We start from the raw sequence: 16,020 nt of genomic DNA, 5'->3' as shown, positions 1-16,020 counted from the left end.
CCTACCAGAATTTTAAAACTTTATAGTTTATTAAAATAATATAAGTTTTCCTCACAATTTAGCAGTCACATTTACAAACTATCAAATAAGAATGATGTAGTTTTTCAGTGGCATCATGAAGAAAAAAATATAATGATGAACAAAACTGGAACTGTAATATTCATGTAAAATTGTCTCATAGTTAATTTATATGAGTAGAAATAACAATCATAAACCTTGATGAGACATAAAATAATACATATAAAATAAAGATCATAAAAAATAAATGTCGCTTGTAAGTGACAGCTGATACTTACAAGAGTTGTAACTGGTGTTGAATGGCTAGATTGTTTATCTGAAGCAAGCTTCTGCGAGTCGAAAGACTGTGATTCAGAAAATTAAGAGTTAGAAAGCTAGTGAATATAAACATTAATCTCTTGCTTTAGATGAAAATTTTCCTGCATAATAATAAAATGTACAATGTGTACATTCCACTTTGATTCTCACTGCATATCTATTCCACAAAAACTTTCTATACACAGATAAAGCATGTATACCAAAAATTAATTTTTTCTGAGATTGAAATTTTTTCTTTAAAATACAGATTTGTTTTTGTTTTAGCATTAAAAATTGTTACGATTCTGTTTCTGAGCTACAAAAAAGTTTTCTCAAGAAATATGTTGGAATAAAACCTTTCCAAATTACCCAACAATAACAAAAAAAGTGAGAGAACCTACTTGATTCAAGGAAACAGAACTCGAAATATTAAATCGAAATAACTGACTGAAAAAAAAGAAATGACAACAATGAAGTTCTAAATGAATCCCTTTTTCACAATGACAACAAAAAGGTGGATCTTGAAAGAGAAAGTACAGATTTTAGTAGTAAATTAATACCATCCAAAATTAAACCCATTATTTGACTAGTATAAAGCAGAAGTGGGAATCAACTGACTTTTAAGTAAAATTTTTATTGGTTATTTTTAAATGCCTACCCCTTATTACAAACACAATATTCATAGCTTACAATGTTAGTAGTTGAGGCTATAATTTTTTTTTTTTTTTTACGAACCTATTAGTCAAATGTAAAGAAAAATACAGTAATACCTCAGCTAATGAATGTAATAGTGGATTCAAGTTGACAGAATGCAGCTACATTTTCAGAGGAATTTTCATGCCAATATCTTCAGAATTACCAGCACTCAAGCCTGCCTTGAAATTACTTTCCAGAACTACCTCTTATTTCTCTTTCAGAAAGCTTTTGGGCCATTTCATGTAAAACGGATGAATATACTGATAGAAAATTGAATATATTTTTTTAAAAAGCACAGACTAGTCTAACCACTAGTTTTCAGCACACACTGTAAGAGTATTGACATCAAACTATATATAGGTAAAACTATTATACATATTTTATCCAAAAAACTATCCATACTTAGATTGAAGACAACCATAATTTTATATGGGCAGTGTATTAAATATTTGTTTTTTCATGAAAATTGCTTTTATTTTGGGTTGTTGAATTTCTTAATATATTTGACATCCATATAGATCGCTAATAGACTTGATATTTTTGACATTGGTGAAATAACTGAAAGTGATGCTATCATCGCTATAAGGCATATAAAATCTGTCAAATCCATAGGCCCAGATGGTATTGCAGCCTACATAATCAAAGCATGTGGAAATATTTTTTCACAACCTCTCGTAATTCTCTTTAATCTCTCCTTGCATAAAAATGTTTTCCCATCTTCTTGGAAGCTTGCAAATGCCATTCTAATTTTAAAAAGTGGTCTAGTATCCGAAGTCACCAACTATAGACCCATTTCTATTTCATCCGCCGTCTCTAAACTTTTCAAGCACATCGTATATTGCAAATTGTATAACCATATCTGTCTGGAATTATCTCAGTCTCAACATGGATTTTTGCTGAATTGCTCTACTGAAACAAATCTTGTTTATCTCACTCACAATTTTCCTAAGTCAATCAATGCCAACAAGCAGACAGATGTCATTTACACTGATTTCACTAAGGCATTCGACAAAATAAATCACACTACTTTATAAACTCTGTTTTCTCAATGTGTCTGAGAACTCTATCATATGGTTCACCAGCTACTTAAATTTTAGAACATCCCAAGTTATATTTCATAATGCAATTTCAACAAAGTATGTCAGTGGATCAGGTGTACCCCAGGATTCGAATCTTGGACCATTGCTTTTCTTAATATTTGTGAATGACCACCTTCAGTGCATCTAAGTGTCTGATGTATGCTGATGACGTGAAAATTTATTGCAAGGTTGGGAGTCTGGAAAAGATTGCATGGCTCTACAAAGAGACCTAGAGTCTCTCCATGATTGGTGTGGGGCTAATTTTTTCCCGCTCAATGTTCGTAAATGCCAAGTCATCAACTATACAGAAAAATTGTCATCGACTAAATTTGACCACACCACTGATGCAGTCTCAATCAGTCATGTTTGTTTCTGTAGCCAAAGACCTTGGTGTTTTCTTTGACTGCAAGCTTGCATTCACTGATCATATACACTGAAGAGCCAAAAAAACTGGTACACCTGCCTAATATCGTGTAGGGCCCCCGCGAGCACGCAGAAGTGCTGCAACACGACGTGGCATGGACTTGACTAATGTCTGAAGTGGTGCTGGAGGTAATTGACACCATGAATCCTGCAGGGCTGTCCATAAATCTGCAGGAGTAAGAGGGGGTGGAGATCTCTTCTGAACAGCACGTTGCAAGGCATCCCAGATATGTTAAATAATGTTCATGTCTGGGGATTTTGGTGGCCAGCAGAAGTGTCTAAAGTCAGAAGTGTTCCTGGAGCCACTTTGTAGCAATTCTGGACGTGTGGGGTATCGCATTGTCCTGCTGAAATTGTCCAAGTCCGTCGGAATGCACAATGGACATAAATGGGTGCAGGTGATCAGACAGGATGCTTACGGACCTGTCACCTGTCAGAGTCGTATCTAGACATATCAGGGGTCCCATATCACGCCAACTGCACACGCCCTATACCATCACAGAGCCTCCACCAGCTTGAACAGTCCCCTGTTGACATGTAGGGTCCATGGATTCATGAGGTTGTCTCCATACCCGTACACGTCTATCAGCTCGAAGCAATTGGAACCGAGACTCGTCAGACCAGGCAATGTGTTTCCAGTCCTCAACAGTCCAATGTCGGTGTTGTCGGGCCCAGGCGAGGCGTAAAGCTTTGTGTCGTGCAGTCATCAAGGGTACACGAGTGGGCCTTCGGCTCCGAAAGCCCATATCGATGATGTTTCATTGAATGGTTCGCACGCTGACACTTGTTGCTGGCCCAGCATTGAAATCTGCAGCAATTTGAGGAAGGGTTGCACGTCTGTCACGTTAAATGATTCTCGTCAGTCATCATTGGTCCCGTTCTTGCATGATCTTTTTCCGGCCGCAGCTATGTCGTAGATTTCATTTTCTACCAGATTCCCGATATTCACGGTACACTCGTGAAATGGTCATATGTGAAAATCCAAATTTCATCGCTACCTCAGAGATGCTATGTCCCATCTCTCGTGCGCCGACTATAACACCACGTTCAAACTCACTCAAATCTCGATAACCTGCCATTGTAGCAGCAGTAACCAATCTAACAACTATGCCAGACACTTGTTGTGTTATATAGGCATTGCCAACCGCAGAGCCGTACTCTGATTGGTTCCATATCTCTTTATTTGCATACGCAGGCCTGTACCAGTTTTTTTGGCTCTTCAGTTTATATGATCTCACCAATAAATGCTTAAAACTGCTAGGATTTGTTGCAAGGAGCACCAACAATTTCAAATCAATTGCAACAATTGTGACACTCTTCAGGACTTATGTGCTCCCAAAAAGTGAGTATTGCACTATTATATTTACCGATATATACAGATTTGGGAATTCTCATTGACGAGCGGCTTAGGTTTTCTGAACATTGTTCAGCGGTGGTCAAAAAAGCGAATAGAATGCTTGGTCTCATTTTCAAAAAGGTCTCTTCGCGTTCTCTTAAAGTCATTCTTCCGCTTTTTCGAGGCTTAGTTCTTCCTGGACTGGAATATGCTGCAAGGTTTTGGAGAGCATACCTACAGCGGGACATAGACTTGGTTGAAGGGGTTATAGAGAAGAGCTACACATGTCCTTATTGACACACGGGGCTTGAGTTATGAAGAGAGACTTCATTTTTTGAATATGTTTACATTGGATGAACGCAGGTGTTGAGGAGATATAATCGAAGTATTCAAAATTTTCAATGGGATGGATAGGATGGACCATGAACTTTTAGTACACCGCCAATCAACTGCTTTTACAAGGGGACACCAGTATCGATTGGTGAGAGACAATGCAAGGTTATGGTGTCGCAGGGAATTTTTCTCTAATAGGGTTGTTAATAAATGGAATAGCTTACTCCCGGAGGTAGTAAATTGTAACACAATTGACACATTTAAAAAGAAATATGATAAGCATGTTGGGGTAAATTAAGAAGCTATCCATACTTAGAATAAGACAACTATAAGTATTTTTTATGGGCATTGTATAATATTTTATCACGTATATATATTGTTTATAATTTTTATTAATTGTATTTTTAATTGAGTTGCTGTATTTTTGAAATATATGACACCCATATTTTTATGGACATCTTTTTCTCAGCCACCTCGTTGGACATTTTGCCTGTTGTGGCTTTGTATTTGTATTTAAAACATATAATATATAAATATATATAAATAAAATATAAACAAACAGTGAGGCCATTCTAAGAACTTTTCTTTTCAATCTGCATGTATCAGACAGAGATATGCACTGAGCACATATGGAGGAAACTTATGAACCTGACTGAGTTGTGTACACATAGTAGAAAAAGAAACATGTTCCGTTTTTCATCTTTCTTTTTGATTCTCTATCCAATTGTGAAGCTGTTCATCTCGGCCTTTGGGGTTTTTCTTTTTGTCATGTTTAAAGCGCTTTTTACCAATTTATATTTTGAGCAGTATTCAGAACTAGTTTAGTTTCCAGTAGTTTTCCATAGAAATCTACTGGAAATTATATTTCAGCAAACAAATGTGATTCTAGAATGAATTATCTTTTTAAGCATATATTTCATCTTATACAGTTATCACTGTATAAAGAAATTAAAGCTGTTTTTGCTGGAAGCAATCCAAATATGCTGATTCATAGCTACACAAACTTTTCAGCTATCCGGTCATTTTCACCCAGAATATGGGATATATAAAAGTCAAGTCTCATTCAAGGGCTACACATTTAATGGAAAAGGCTAATGAAAACAATTCAAACATACTTGTTTTGGATATTAATGGTTGTCTCTGCTGGAAATCGAAACTTGGTTTTCTTGCAATCCAGGCTTCAATTCATGGTGGAGACAACAAAGTTTTTCTTCCCAAAGTGTGCCTCAACATTAATATCCAGAAAGTATCTTTTGCTGATGTGTAGGGCAAAATAAATAACATCTCTCTATACGTGTTTTGATTGATTTCGAGAAAATATATAGAAAATTTAGATTGAATCTCAATTGAGCTGATTAACTCGACTAAAATTTTAAATCATATATAATTATCCCTTTCTTTTAAACAAAACAACCCTAGTATAGGAACCTTTTTTGAACATTTTAATACAAATTCGCAAACATTATCTCCTTTAATCATAAGAAATGTTTTTAAAAAGAACATTTCAGTATTTCTCTTCTCATTTTTTTGTCTGCTTGAAAAATTGAAAAACAAACAACCCTTTAAAATACTTTTCTAATTTAATACATTGAAAAAAAAAAAAATCTTAAATATTTTTGTAACAAGTATAGGAAAAATCTGTATTAAGGACAAGTGTTTTTTATATTCAAGATTTTTATTGTTTCATTTTTGAATTCATGATTTTTATTTAACAAGTACATATTTAAAAAAATTGAAAGAAAGATGTTATAGTTGGAATATATTGCGTTTTTAATTATAAATTTGAAGACAAAAAAAAAATCAATTTACAATACATTGCTTTTAATTCTCACACATTCTGAAAAATGATGGTAAGAAAATGCTTAAGCTTATACATAAATTTAATTTGATAGTAGGGTAAAAGAACAGTGTTGAAAAGTCATGACCACGGGCAATGGCAATTTTTTACATCTGAGCAACAGTGATGTGATGTGAATCAATCCTCAGTCACTACTTATTTTTTAGTACACATTAGAAACAACGTATAGCAGAACTAAATGTATAACGTCCACCATTTCATTTATATAATATAGGCCTATATCCTGTGTCATTAGTGTGTAACTGTAAAATTGAATCAATCCTCAGTTCTTGCTTGTTTTGGTTGTACAGCAGAACCAGATATACTATTTCTACCATGTTATTTATAGAATTAATAAAAACCTTTTTTATATACCCTGTTGTATTATGGTTAGGAAGTCCTTGAACAGAGGAACAATGGGGATTGACCCACTTAAACCATGCCTCTGACTGCGCTTGCTGTCTTCTGTGCTTGGGAAATGAAAAATGTTGTTTCCATTTGTTGATAACGCGTAAATAACTAAAATGCCATGTGTTTTGAAAGGCATTCACATAAATTTCACTGTTTGAAAGGTGTACAATCTTAGCCTTTTGCCCCCTTGCATCATTTTTCTAACACTATAAAGACAAGTTTTGATAAAAATAAATGTATCAGTTGATATCTAAAAGGATTGTTCTTGCAGTTTTGAAACTGTTCCCTAAAATGTCAAGAAACTGGCATTTTTTTTAAAAAGAAAGATACTCTGTTATCAGTGTCAAGAAAAATGTTTTTATAACATAACAAGTAAATTCTTTGCTCATAGAAAAAAGTTAATTTTGAATATGAAATATTTGCAGGCCCAAGAAATTTATGTTTTCTGTATATTCAGCCATGTTAAGGTGAAATATATTGAAAACATTGTTACTTAACCCGCAGAATTTACAGCAGGGTTGATAAAAATTCATTTTTAAAAAAAAATTGATTTAAATCAGATTTTTTTTAAATATTGTTTCTCAAAAATTTAAATGATAAATTTAAATATTGCGTCTAAATATGACTGAAAAATATTAAATCCCAAAGATAAGTATATTTTTTAAGTATAGAAATCAGACTAACACAAATTTTTTGGACAATATTGAACTTGATAAAATAAGTGCATAGTAATAAATGTAACAAAAAAATTTATTCATATACATAGATGGGAAAATTATTCTTATAAAATTTCTGCTAATTTTATCCTTTATCAAGTCCAAGATTAATAAAAATCATGATTTAAAAAAATCAAATTCCATTTTTTTAATTTTAAATTCAATATTTACACACACATTTCTAATTAAAAGTTTGAAATGTTGATTTATTAGGGTATTAAATAGTTTTCATAACATGTACAGTTCTCACATTTTGACTTATAGACAATATTAAGCTCTAAAGATCTTACTTTTAAAACAATCACACATCTAAACATCCCATTTATCATGACAATAGTTTCTAAGAACAAATCATTCTATGTTTAAAACAATATTGAAATTTGTACTTGATAAAAAAAAATCCAAAAATCGTTATATATGCAAAAAACTAACATTCATTAATTTTTTAAGTTCCAAAGGTCTTGCTCTAAAATATATATATATATATTGTAGTTTTATTAAAGGACATTCAGCAGAAACCCTGTTTGAAACGCTATTGAAATGTGCTTTCCATAAAAATATCAGAAAGCACTTAGGACCCGTATGTTCATGTAAATTTTGGCCATCCTGACTTTTTCATAAAAATGTATCGTTATTTCCTGAATTTTCAACAAAGCCATTTGAATTTTTATTCTTTACTGAAATTAAGTACTAAAACTATTTTTCCAACTCTATAAATTATAACTTTAAATTTGTATTTTCATTTCACATATTTGCCATGTTAATGTTTTTTTATAGAATTCATTTAAATTCATACTGCTTCAATGCGAAGGTGCTTCATTTTCTGCCTTTAATGATTTTTTGACAATTTTAGCAATAACTGGAACTTTGCTTATTTTTGCAGGGTCCGTCCAGACTATTTAGTTCTCTTTTTGTGTAAATTTCCCTTATTTTTGTAAGAAGGGTCATTAATTTTGTGAGAAGTGAAATAATCTAGTTAATTTATCACAAAAGAAATGAAATGCCAAATTTATGGTTTCATTAATTTGCATTTTATGATGGGTCTGTTTTTTGGATCCAGATTTTTGTAAAGAGTTTGTTTTTCAGATCTGGAATTTTGTGAAGGGTCTAGAAAACTGACCCAAATTTTGACAGGACAGACCCTTGCATTGGCATCATTTTTAGAGACAATTGGAGATTTCACCGTATTTTTATCAAGGAAATATGGTCAGCCTACATTTATGCGACAGACATTCATTAATATATTAATTTGATGGTTTAAAATATTTTGAAGCAATATCTCAAGTGCAGTGTTTTGCAACCGGATATTTACGTAATATCTTTTTAAGCACAAAAATACTTCTGGTATGCGTGACCGCCAACATTGTCTCATTACACATCGTTGTTGCTCCACTCATTTTCGCCCCAGTAGATTATGGTTTAGGAGGGGATTCAGTTGGGGGAAAACAGAAACTGATGGAAGAAATTCAAACACACATACAAAAAAATATTTTCAAGCACTTGAAAATGGATATTTTTTCAAGGACTTCTAAAAAGTTGAAAATGAACTTTTTTTTCAAGGATTGTACGAACCCTGTAATCTTCTGAGAAAACTGAATTAATTCTATAGCAACCCAACTTTTCACCCAAAAACAAATATCTTCATCACATTTATTTAGATATTAACTAATGCATAAATAATTAAAATACGAATTTCATTATCTCTTATTTACTTATATTACATCATTCAAGTTAAAAAAATCATATTATTCAAAATTGCTTGAAATATTGAAGTATCCGATTTAAATCAGTGATTTTTAAAAAAATCATGTTATTTAATTGGGTTTTTTTAAAAGTTGTCTAATCAAGCCTGAACAGAAAAGATATTTAATAGAATAGAATTTAGAATAGAATTTATTGACACAAACCATACAAAACAGGGGGGGGGGGAAAGACAAAACATTACAGTGGGATGGGGGGAGGGGGGGAAATCAAAAGCAAATATCCATAATAGACCCAAGAGATCTACATATGATCTGTCCAGGGTCAAACCACAAATAATTTTATCGATTTTTAATTATAAATTTGTTCCTCTTATCTTTCTCCTTTCTGAAATATTATGTGGGCTGCATTTTTATCTATTTCTTTCAATCATTTGCAGGTTTTCATGAATATTACTAGGCATTCTCTTCTTTAAGGTCTTCAAATTCCTTCACAGATCTTTTTTTTTTTTTTTGTATGTGATATACATCCTATATGTTCAAATATTTTTCATGTATTGTTCAACCTCTTCATTTCATCTAGATATAAAGTAATGAATTGCGTGCAGTACACTTACCTTTTTATAATAGGATTTTTTTTTTTATTTGGGGAACATATGAAGATTAAAATTTTTTGCAATTTTTGCAAATAATTATTTTTGGGGAGTTCAGTTATCACAGAACAATTCTTCTCTCTTTACTGGTCATTTTTCATATTTTACTTGAATTTTAAAATGAACCAGTAATTTTTCTTCCCTTTAGATACTTTTGGTGAAACACCCTTTTTAACAATATCACGTTATAGTTCTAGTGAATTTCTCACAGCAATAATGTACAACCAAATTGTTTATAACATTCTTCTTTCTTTCTTTAAGCAACATCACATACAATATTTGAGGCTGTTGTTACTCTTTGCTATATAACTTTTTTTATAGAAATGTCCTCCCCACTTGTTAATACAAGATTCATTGAAAGACTGGTTATTTGTGGAGATGAAGATTACAAGGAAGAAAATTCATCACTGCCCCACGGGGACTCGGGCTCGAATCACGATCTCTTGCTTGCCGGACGAGTGCCCTACCATCTAAGCTATGGAAGCAGATAGAATGTTTCAATCTTGGAGAGTATTCGAGTCCCCGTGGGGGCAGTGATGAATTTTCTTCCTTGTAATCTTCATCTTCACAAATAACCAGTCTTTCAATGAATCTTGTATATAACTTTTGCTACAATTATTTGCCAATAAATTTTCGAATGACTGTTTCTAGGATAAAGTTGAATACCATGAAACCCAAAAACAATTGGCATTTGAATACAGAAATAAAACTTTCTACACAGAAAAATAATAGTATTTCTCTCTGACCAGCATGCAAAGCAGTGCAAAACATAAAAGCTCTGAAAAGTGTTGGAATCCTCTATAAACACTCAAAAGGTAACAGCTAGTCACTTCAATAGTGACTAGCTGTTACCCTTTAAGGCGGGGGGTCTTTACTCTTCTGTGCTCCACAGGCACTGTGGGCCAATAAGGTAAAGGTCACACAGGCCCCTATATTGAATAATATAAATACAAATTCATGATGATTGCCTAACGAGGTGGCTGATAAAAATATATACCCATAGACAACTATGATTCATTATACAATAAGATAATTATTTTTCACCCACGTTCATGGACCACCCCCTCCCCTATAAAAACATCACCCATTGCAATATATATTTAGCTATATATATATATAAGAATTTCTTACTTAGGAAACTGTCGCATAGAAATATATGCAACAACTTTTGATGACTTCAAGAAATATATTTAAACACAGAATATTCCTACAAAAAATGTATAATTTGAGAAGAGCAAAATCCTCTGTAACGATGTTAGAGATTGAGAATTTTGAACCCAGCAATTGTTTGTTTCATGCACACCATGGAATAGCTTGACAAGTATTAATTGAGCAAAAAAATCTGTACCTAGTGATATATGTGAACTAATTTATCTCTAGTTTCTACTGAAAATTTATGATGTTAATATAATGTCATTAAGAGGAATTTTCTTTTTTTCCCCTTAACAATGACTTATAGCCATGATAGAAAACGATCATACTTATAAACAATATTAGCTCAACTGCATTTCATAAACGATTTGAAATTTGCAAAAACAATTATGCTCCTCTTTCTCACCCTGTGCAACTCAACCAGTACATCCTCTCTCTCTTTGTTATCTCAGACTCTTTCACCCTTGATATATATATATTTTTTTTTTTTTTTTTTTTTAAATCTTAAATCTTATTTTAAGCAGATTCCAATCTTTCTTTTCTATTCACCACTTGACACCAAGACAAAACCCATTGACATAAGGAAAAGCAATATCTGAACATTGTTTATGTTCCCAAAGGGAGTTACAAGCGAATGGTGTTAATTATGAAGTTAGTGTCTTTGATCGTTAAACAAGGATTTGAAATGAGTACTTTAAATCTTTGTGGGGAATTTTTATACGAATACAAAGGCCACAACAGACAAAATACCTAACAAGGTGGCTAAAAAAAAGATGCCCATAAAAAATACAGACATCAAATATAATTGGCAAATGAAAAATCCATAAAACAAGAGTGACCATTAAAAAGTATTTTGCTGTATTTACAAAAAGATGGTGTTTTTGGTTTTTTTTCAATTTATATCTTTAAAGCTGCATGGAAATGTGACGAATTTTTCTTTGTATTTTGTTTATATGGTCTCACCATATAAACAATCACAACTGGTACAATGAATTTCTCATGATAATTAGATACTACCATAACTTAACAAGTGCAAATGGAATGATGATATTAGGCTATGACCTACATCCATTAATGATATTTTGTTGAGGGTATTGGAAAAAAAAGAAAGAGATATACTGAATAGAAAGAGAAAACAAAAAGATATTGAATGAATTGTTTGTACAGTGAAAACTGTCTAAGACAGATACTGTATGAGATGGAAATGGAATCTGGATGTCTTAAATGGAATCAAAATATAGTCTGTTCAATGATTAGTACTTTTATTTGCATCTTTATAAAACAGAAATTTGTCTAAAATGGAATATTATTTCAGTCTACTGATGTTCCGTTTCATACAGGTTTCACTGTATAAGGGCCATCACCCAAAAAGTGATTAGGAACACAGCTGTGTAGAACGAGAAAAGAAAGAAAATTATGGATAATGGCCTTGAGAAAAAGTTGTGAAAGTTGATTATTTGGATTAGAATATTTTTACACCATTTAATATGCTATCTCCATGAAAAATGAACTAAAGAGTGTAAATAATTAAAATTCACCTATTCAGAGCTACCTAATGCTGTAGCTAGAGAAAGTTATGAAACTTTGGAAACACCTTAATGAAAGGATGGGGAAAAATCTGTTCCACCATTCATCACTAGCACAGGTGTTATCATTAAGACACCTATAAAAACGTCTAATTTTCTAATGGGTACTTAAGGTTATAGACAGCTTAAAACAGAGGAACTTTATGTAAACCCTGGATATAAAAAGAAAATATGGATCACACAAAATCCCAAACAAAAAAGTTGATAATGTTTGAAATCACCATCTTATGTGCGAAGCACGAAATGCATTCTATCACTATCTTAACTAGACATAATTTTACTAAAAAAATTATACTAGAATTAATGATCATAAAAGAAAAAAAAAACAAAGTTGGATATATAAAATAGTTCCCCCCAGTCAAGAATTTTTGAAGTCCTTGCATTTCATCATATTTAGCACTATATAGGTGAGCAGAAAAAGAGTACTTATTTGAAGCTAATTAGTTTTATATTTAAATTTTTATTGGTTTTCTGATTATTTTCCGGTATTTCATTATCCCAGTTGCTTGGAGCAATGAGGTATGGGTTTGTCAACCAATCAAAGGGGAGAATGTGCAGCCAATTGTATCCTAGTATTCAATCAATGCACAAATTACAGGATCAAGAAGTGAGTTACACTTGTTAAGACAGTGGATAATAAATTCTATGTATAATTAACAAGATTAATTATGTGATTTTGCATTATTATGTTATGATTTGTACATGTATTGGTAGCAGTAATCATGTTCATAAAAGCAGTTATATTTATACACTAGTTGATGATTGCTGAGAAAGTTTCATTAAAATATATCAGCTTCCGGGCTGTTAGGCCATGTTCTGAGAAATTCACTTTCTGACATTTCACTCACAACTGCACCGGCAATCTTCTGAGGTTTAATAATATGTTGGTCTGTGATAAGCGATAAAGGCATCTGATCATGCTGAATTGTTCCTTATTTCTTGGACCACAGCCTAACGACACCGAAGCTGTATTATATTTCTTTGAGTATCAATTGTGAAAGTTAAAGAGAGTTCTAAGTTAGTTAACATTTCACTTAATTAGGTGACTTAAGCTCAAATGATGAAAAATCACTGGACAAAAGGTGGTGTTTTTCAATTTTTATCTTTTTATCATATGTATGATAGAAAATGAATTTAGAGGTGTGTTGATGCATAATAAGCTGTCGTGACCCATCAAGTTGAAAATTACAATTTTATTCATGGATATTTCTCAGTATATATTTTCCTCACACATGGTGGTGTTTACAACCAATATTAGTTAAGATATGCTTCCAAGACATCATTTGAGACACAAGTTGTATGCCTTGAAAAAGGCAAAGTGTTGCTGGAGCTGCAACAGCAATAGGTATAGAAATGAATTATCTTTTGGGTTAGATAACACAATTGAACGACCGACGTAGTTGAACCCAAAATTGCAAAAGAACCATGGCTATACATAATGATTGAAAAATATAAAAATTTTTTTTTCTTTGTTTTGCTACTGATGAAGGAACTTCATATACTTCCGAAAAGTGCATAGCCGTGGTTCTTTTGTAATTTTGGGTTCAACTACGTCAGTCGTTCAATTGTGTTAGCAATAGGTATGTAAAGAAATAATAAGTCATACTTGAAAAAAAACCTAAATCCAAACAAACAGCTCTACATATGACTAGTGATGGTTGTGGTTTCACTCAATCAGAAATAATTACCTTGATTTTATAATTGATCTTTTGATATCTTGGTGTAACTGTTGGACAACTTTCTCTGCCTCATTATAGGCTAAAGATGTTTGTTGATGATCTCGTTGACTTAATATACGTTCACTTACTGCTTCATTTACCTTTCATAAAAATAACATTCAATCAGATATTTAAAATACATAAATAGTATAACAAAATAAAGAAATGTGACGTAAGTAGTAGCCTAATGAACATATTTATTAATATTAACTCAAAGCTTACCCTCATAGTAGCATGGTTTAACATTTCTTGCCAGGCTGGATCAAAACATTTCCCTTCTTTTTTCAAACCTTCTTCAGCTAAATAAACCATTTCTTTAGCAGCTGCATGTGCACTACTTGCTCTTTCATATCTTAATGCAGCTTTCTGAGTACGAGCCTGAAGCTAAAATATTTGTGACTTTTGAAACATTAATATTTTTCATTAAAAAAGACAGCATAGCTAATGCTAGGAAAATAGCAATGTTTTGTACAGCTCAACTACCTGCAGCTAGTGATAAAAAATACAATGAACAATTGAGCTTGCTTATGACACAGTAGAATAGGGATATAGAAAAATTTTGATTAGAATATCATGAAACAAAAATAAGATGCTTTACATTACTAGATGGATGTATATAATTGTTTTTCACCCACTATATAATACTACCCCTGGCAGAAAGTGTTCATTCACCCATGAAAACACTAGCAATGCTACGTTTAAAACGCCAAAAACAAAATTAAAAAATAATTTTTTTGGAATGAAAATTTTTGTTAAAATCAATCACTCTGAATTTGGAATAAATGACAAAAATCATAAATTTATTACAATTTAATCAATTTATAAATTTGATAATCAATTTATAAACTTGCAACACCCAAGGAAAAAAAATGTTTGATCACCTCAGTTTTGAGAAAAAAGTAATCGATCACTGTTTCAAATGTGTTGACTTGAATTATGCAAATTAAAGTGCATATGCAAGAGCAAAGTAGCCAGACAATGTATAAAAAATGAACCCAATGGGTTTTTATGATCATAATTTTTTCTGAGGTGTAAGAGATGGCTTCCAAAAGATATTTCTCATAATTTTAAAAACGAATAGTTTCCATGTTCAAAGATTACGTTTCCTCCAAGGGAGGTTGCAAGAATCTTCAGCTGTGCTCAAAGTACAGTGTGCTGCCTTTGGATGAAATATCGAAGGACTAGTGATTTAGATAATTTATAACAGAAATAAACATTATTTTTGGAATAAAAGAACTTTTCAAACACCTATCTGTTATGAAAAGAGTACAGCAGATGGTTTATATCAATACACATAAATAAGAAGTTGAAGAAAGTTTTGAAGATCGAGAATCTCATCTTGAATTGAGGAATATCAGATAGTTCAACAGTTTTTTCTTCAAGTTATGCTCTCTTCAAATTTTATATTTTCAATGAAAAAATAAACATATATCATTCAAAATAAATCTGTAGAGAGCAGAAAACTATTTTATAATCATATTAAGTATTTATTCTTTATATAACATAGTCACTTTAAACATTACATGCAATCAACATGTATTTTCATATTCAAAAGCAATATTTGAGGTTTTTGGCATGATGGTTTAAATCAGTGTTTCCCAAAGTGGGCGATGGAATGGTCCAGGGGGGCGATAGAAGCTACGGATTTAACATAGGATCCTATGGGTTCAATTGAGTTGGGGGGCGACGAGAGAAAAATATTTCTGAAGAAGTGGCGATAGAATGAAAAGTTTGGGAAACTATGGTTTAAATCATGAAAAACATGCCAACCCTGCTTTAAATAATATAAACTTCTGCCCACCATAAGCAGATACAGGACCCTCGAACCGGGAGGGGCGAATCACTGAGGGTATGTATAGTGAATGTCCACCTCTGCCTTCCCACCTATACCAATATGATTTTTTTGATGAACTGGGCCAACACCCCTTCTATCCTCCAGCTTCTACCTATGCTCTGCTTGCTTAAAGACAGAAAGACCAGACACACCTCCACATTAATATTCTGGCTGCTTAAAGACAATCAATGACATGTTTTCCTCTTCCTAAGTTCGAAAAAAACCTGCCTA

The 16,020-nt window shown here is 32.3% G+C and overlaps 1 protein-coding gene across 3 annotated transcripts in view; it reads right to left on the bottom strand.

The window, feature by feature from the left end:
- The window catches only part of LOC149084865 (SH3 domain-binding protein 5-like), a 57,671-nt gene that overhangs the window by 27,309 nt on the left and 14,342 nt on the right, over positions 1 to 16,020 (bottom strand). For 2 of the 3 annotated variants that reach the window (XM_089232590.1, XM_089232592.1), the window contains exons 4-6: positions 14,178 to 14,339; positions 13,926 to 14,056; positions 297 to 362 (exon numbers count right to left, since the gene is read on the bottom strand). In XM_089232590.1, coding sequence (XP_089088716.1) covers positions 297 to 362; positions 13,926 to 14,056; positions 14,178 to 14,339 — 359 coding nt within the window. The remainder of the gene's footprint in view (positions 1 to 296; positions 363 to 13,925; positions 14,057 to 14,177; positions 14,340 to 16,020) is intronic. The other variant, XM_089232591.1, reaches the window with a different exon arrangement.

The sequence above is a fragment of the Pholcus phalangioides genome, unplaced genomic scaffold, assembly GCF_987345545.1.
Source record: "Pholcus phalangioides strain wild (caught in Gottingen) unplaced genomic scaffold, Ppha-v1.0 ptg000007l_1, whole genome shotgun sequence".
In the NCBI taxonomy this organism is placed as follows: domain Eukaryota; kingdom Metazoa; phylum Arthropoda; class Arachnida; order Araneae; family Pholcidae; genus Pholcus; species Pholcus phalangioides.
Note: the sequence above shows the minus strand (reverse complement) of the source record. Positions and strands in the feature narration are given on the sequence as shown.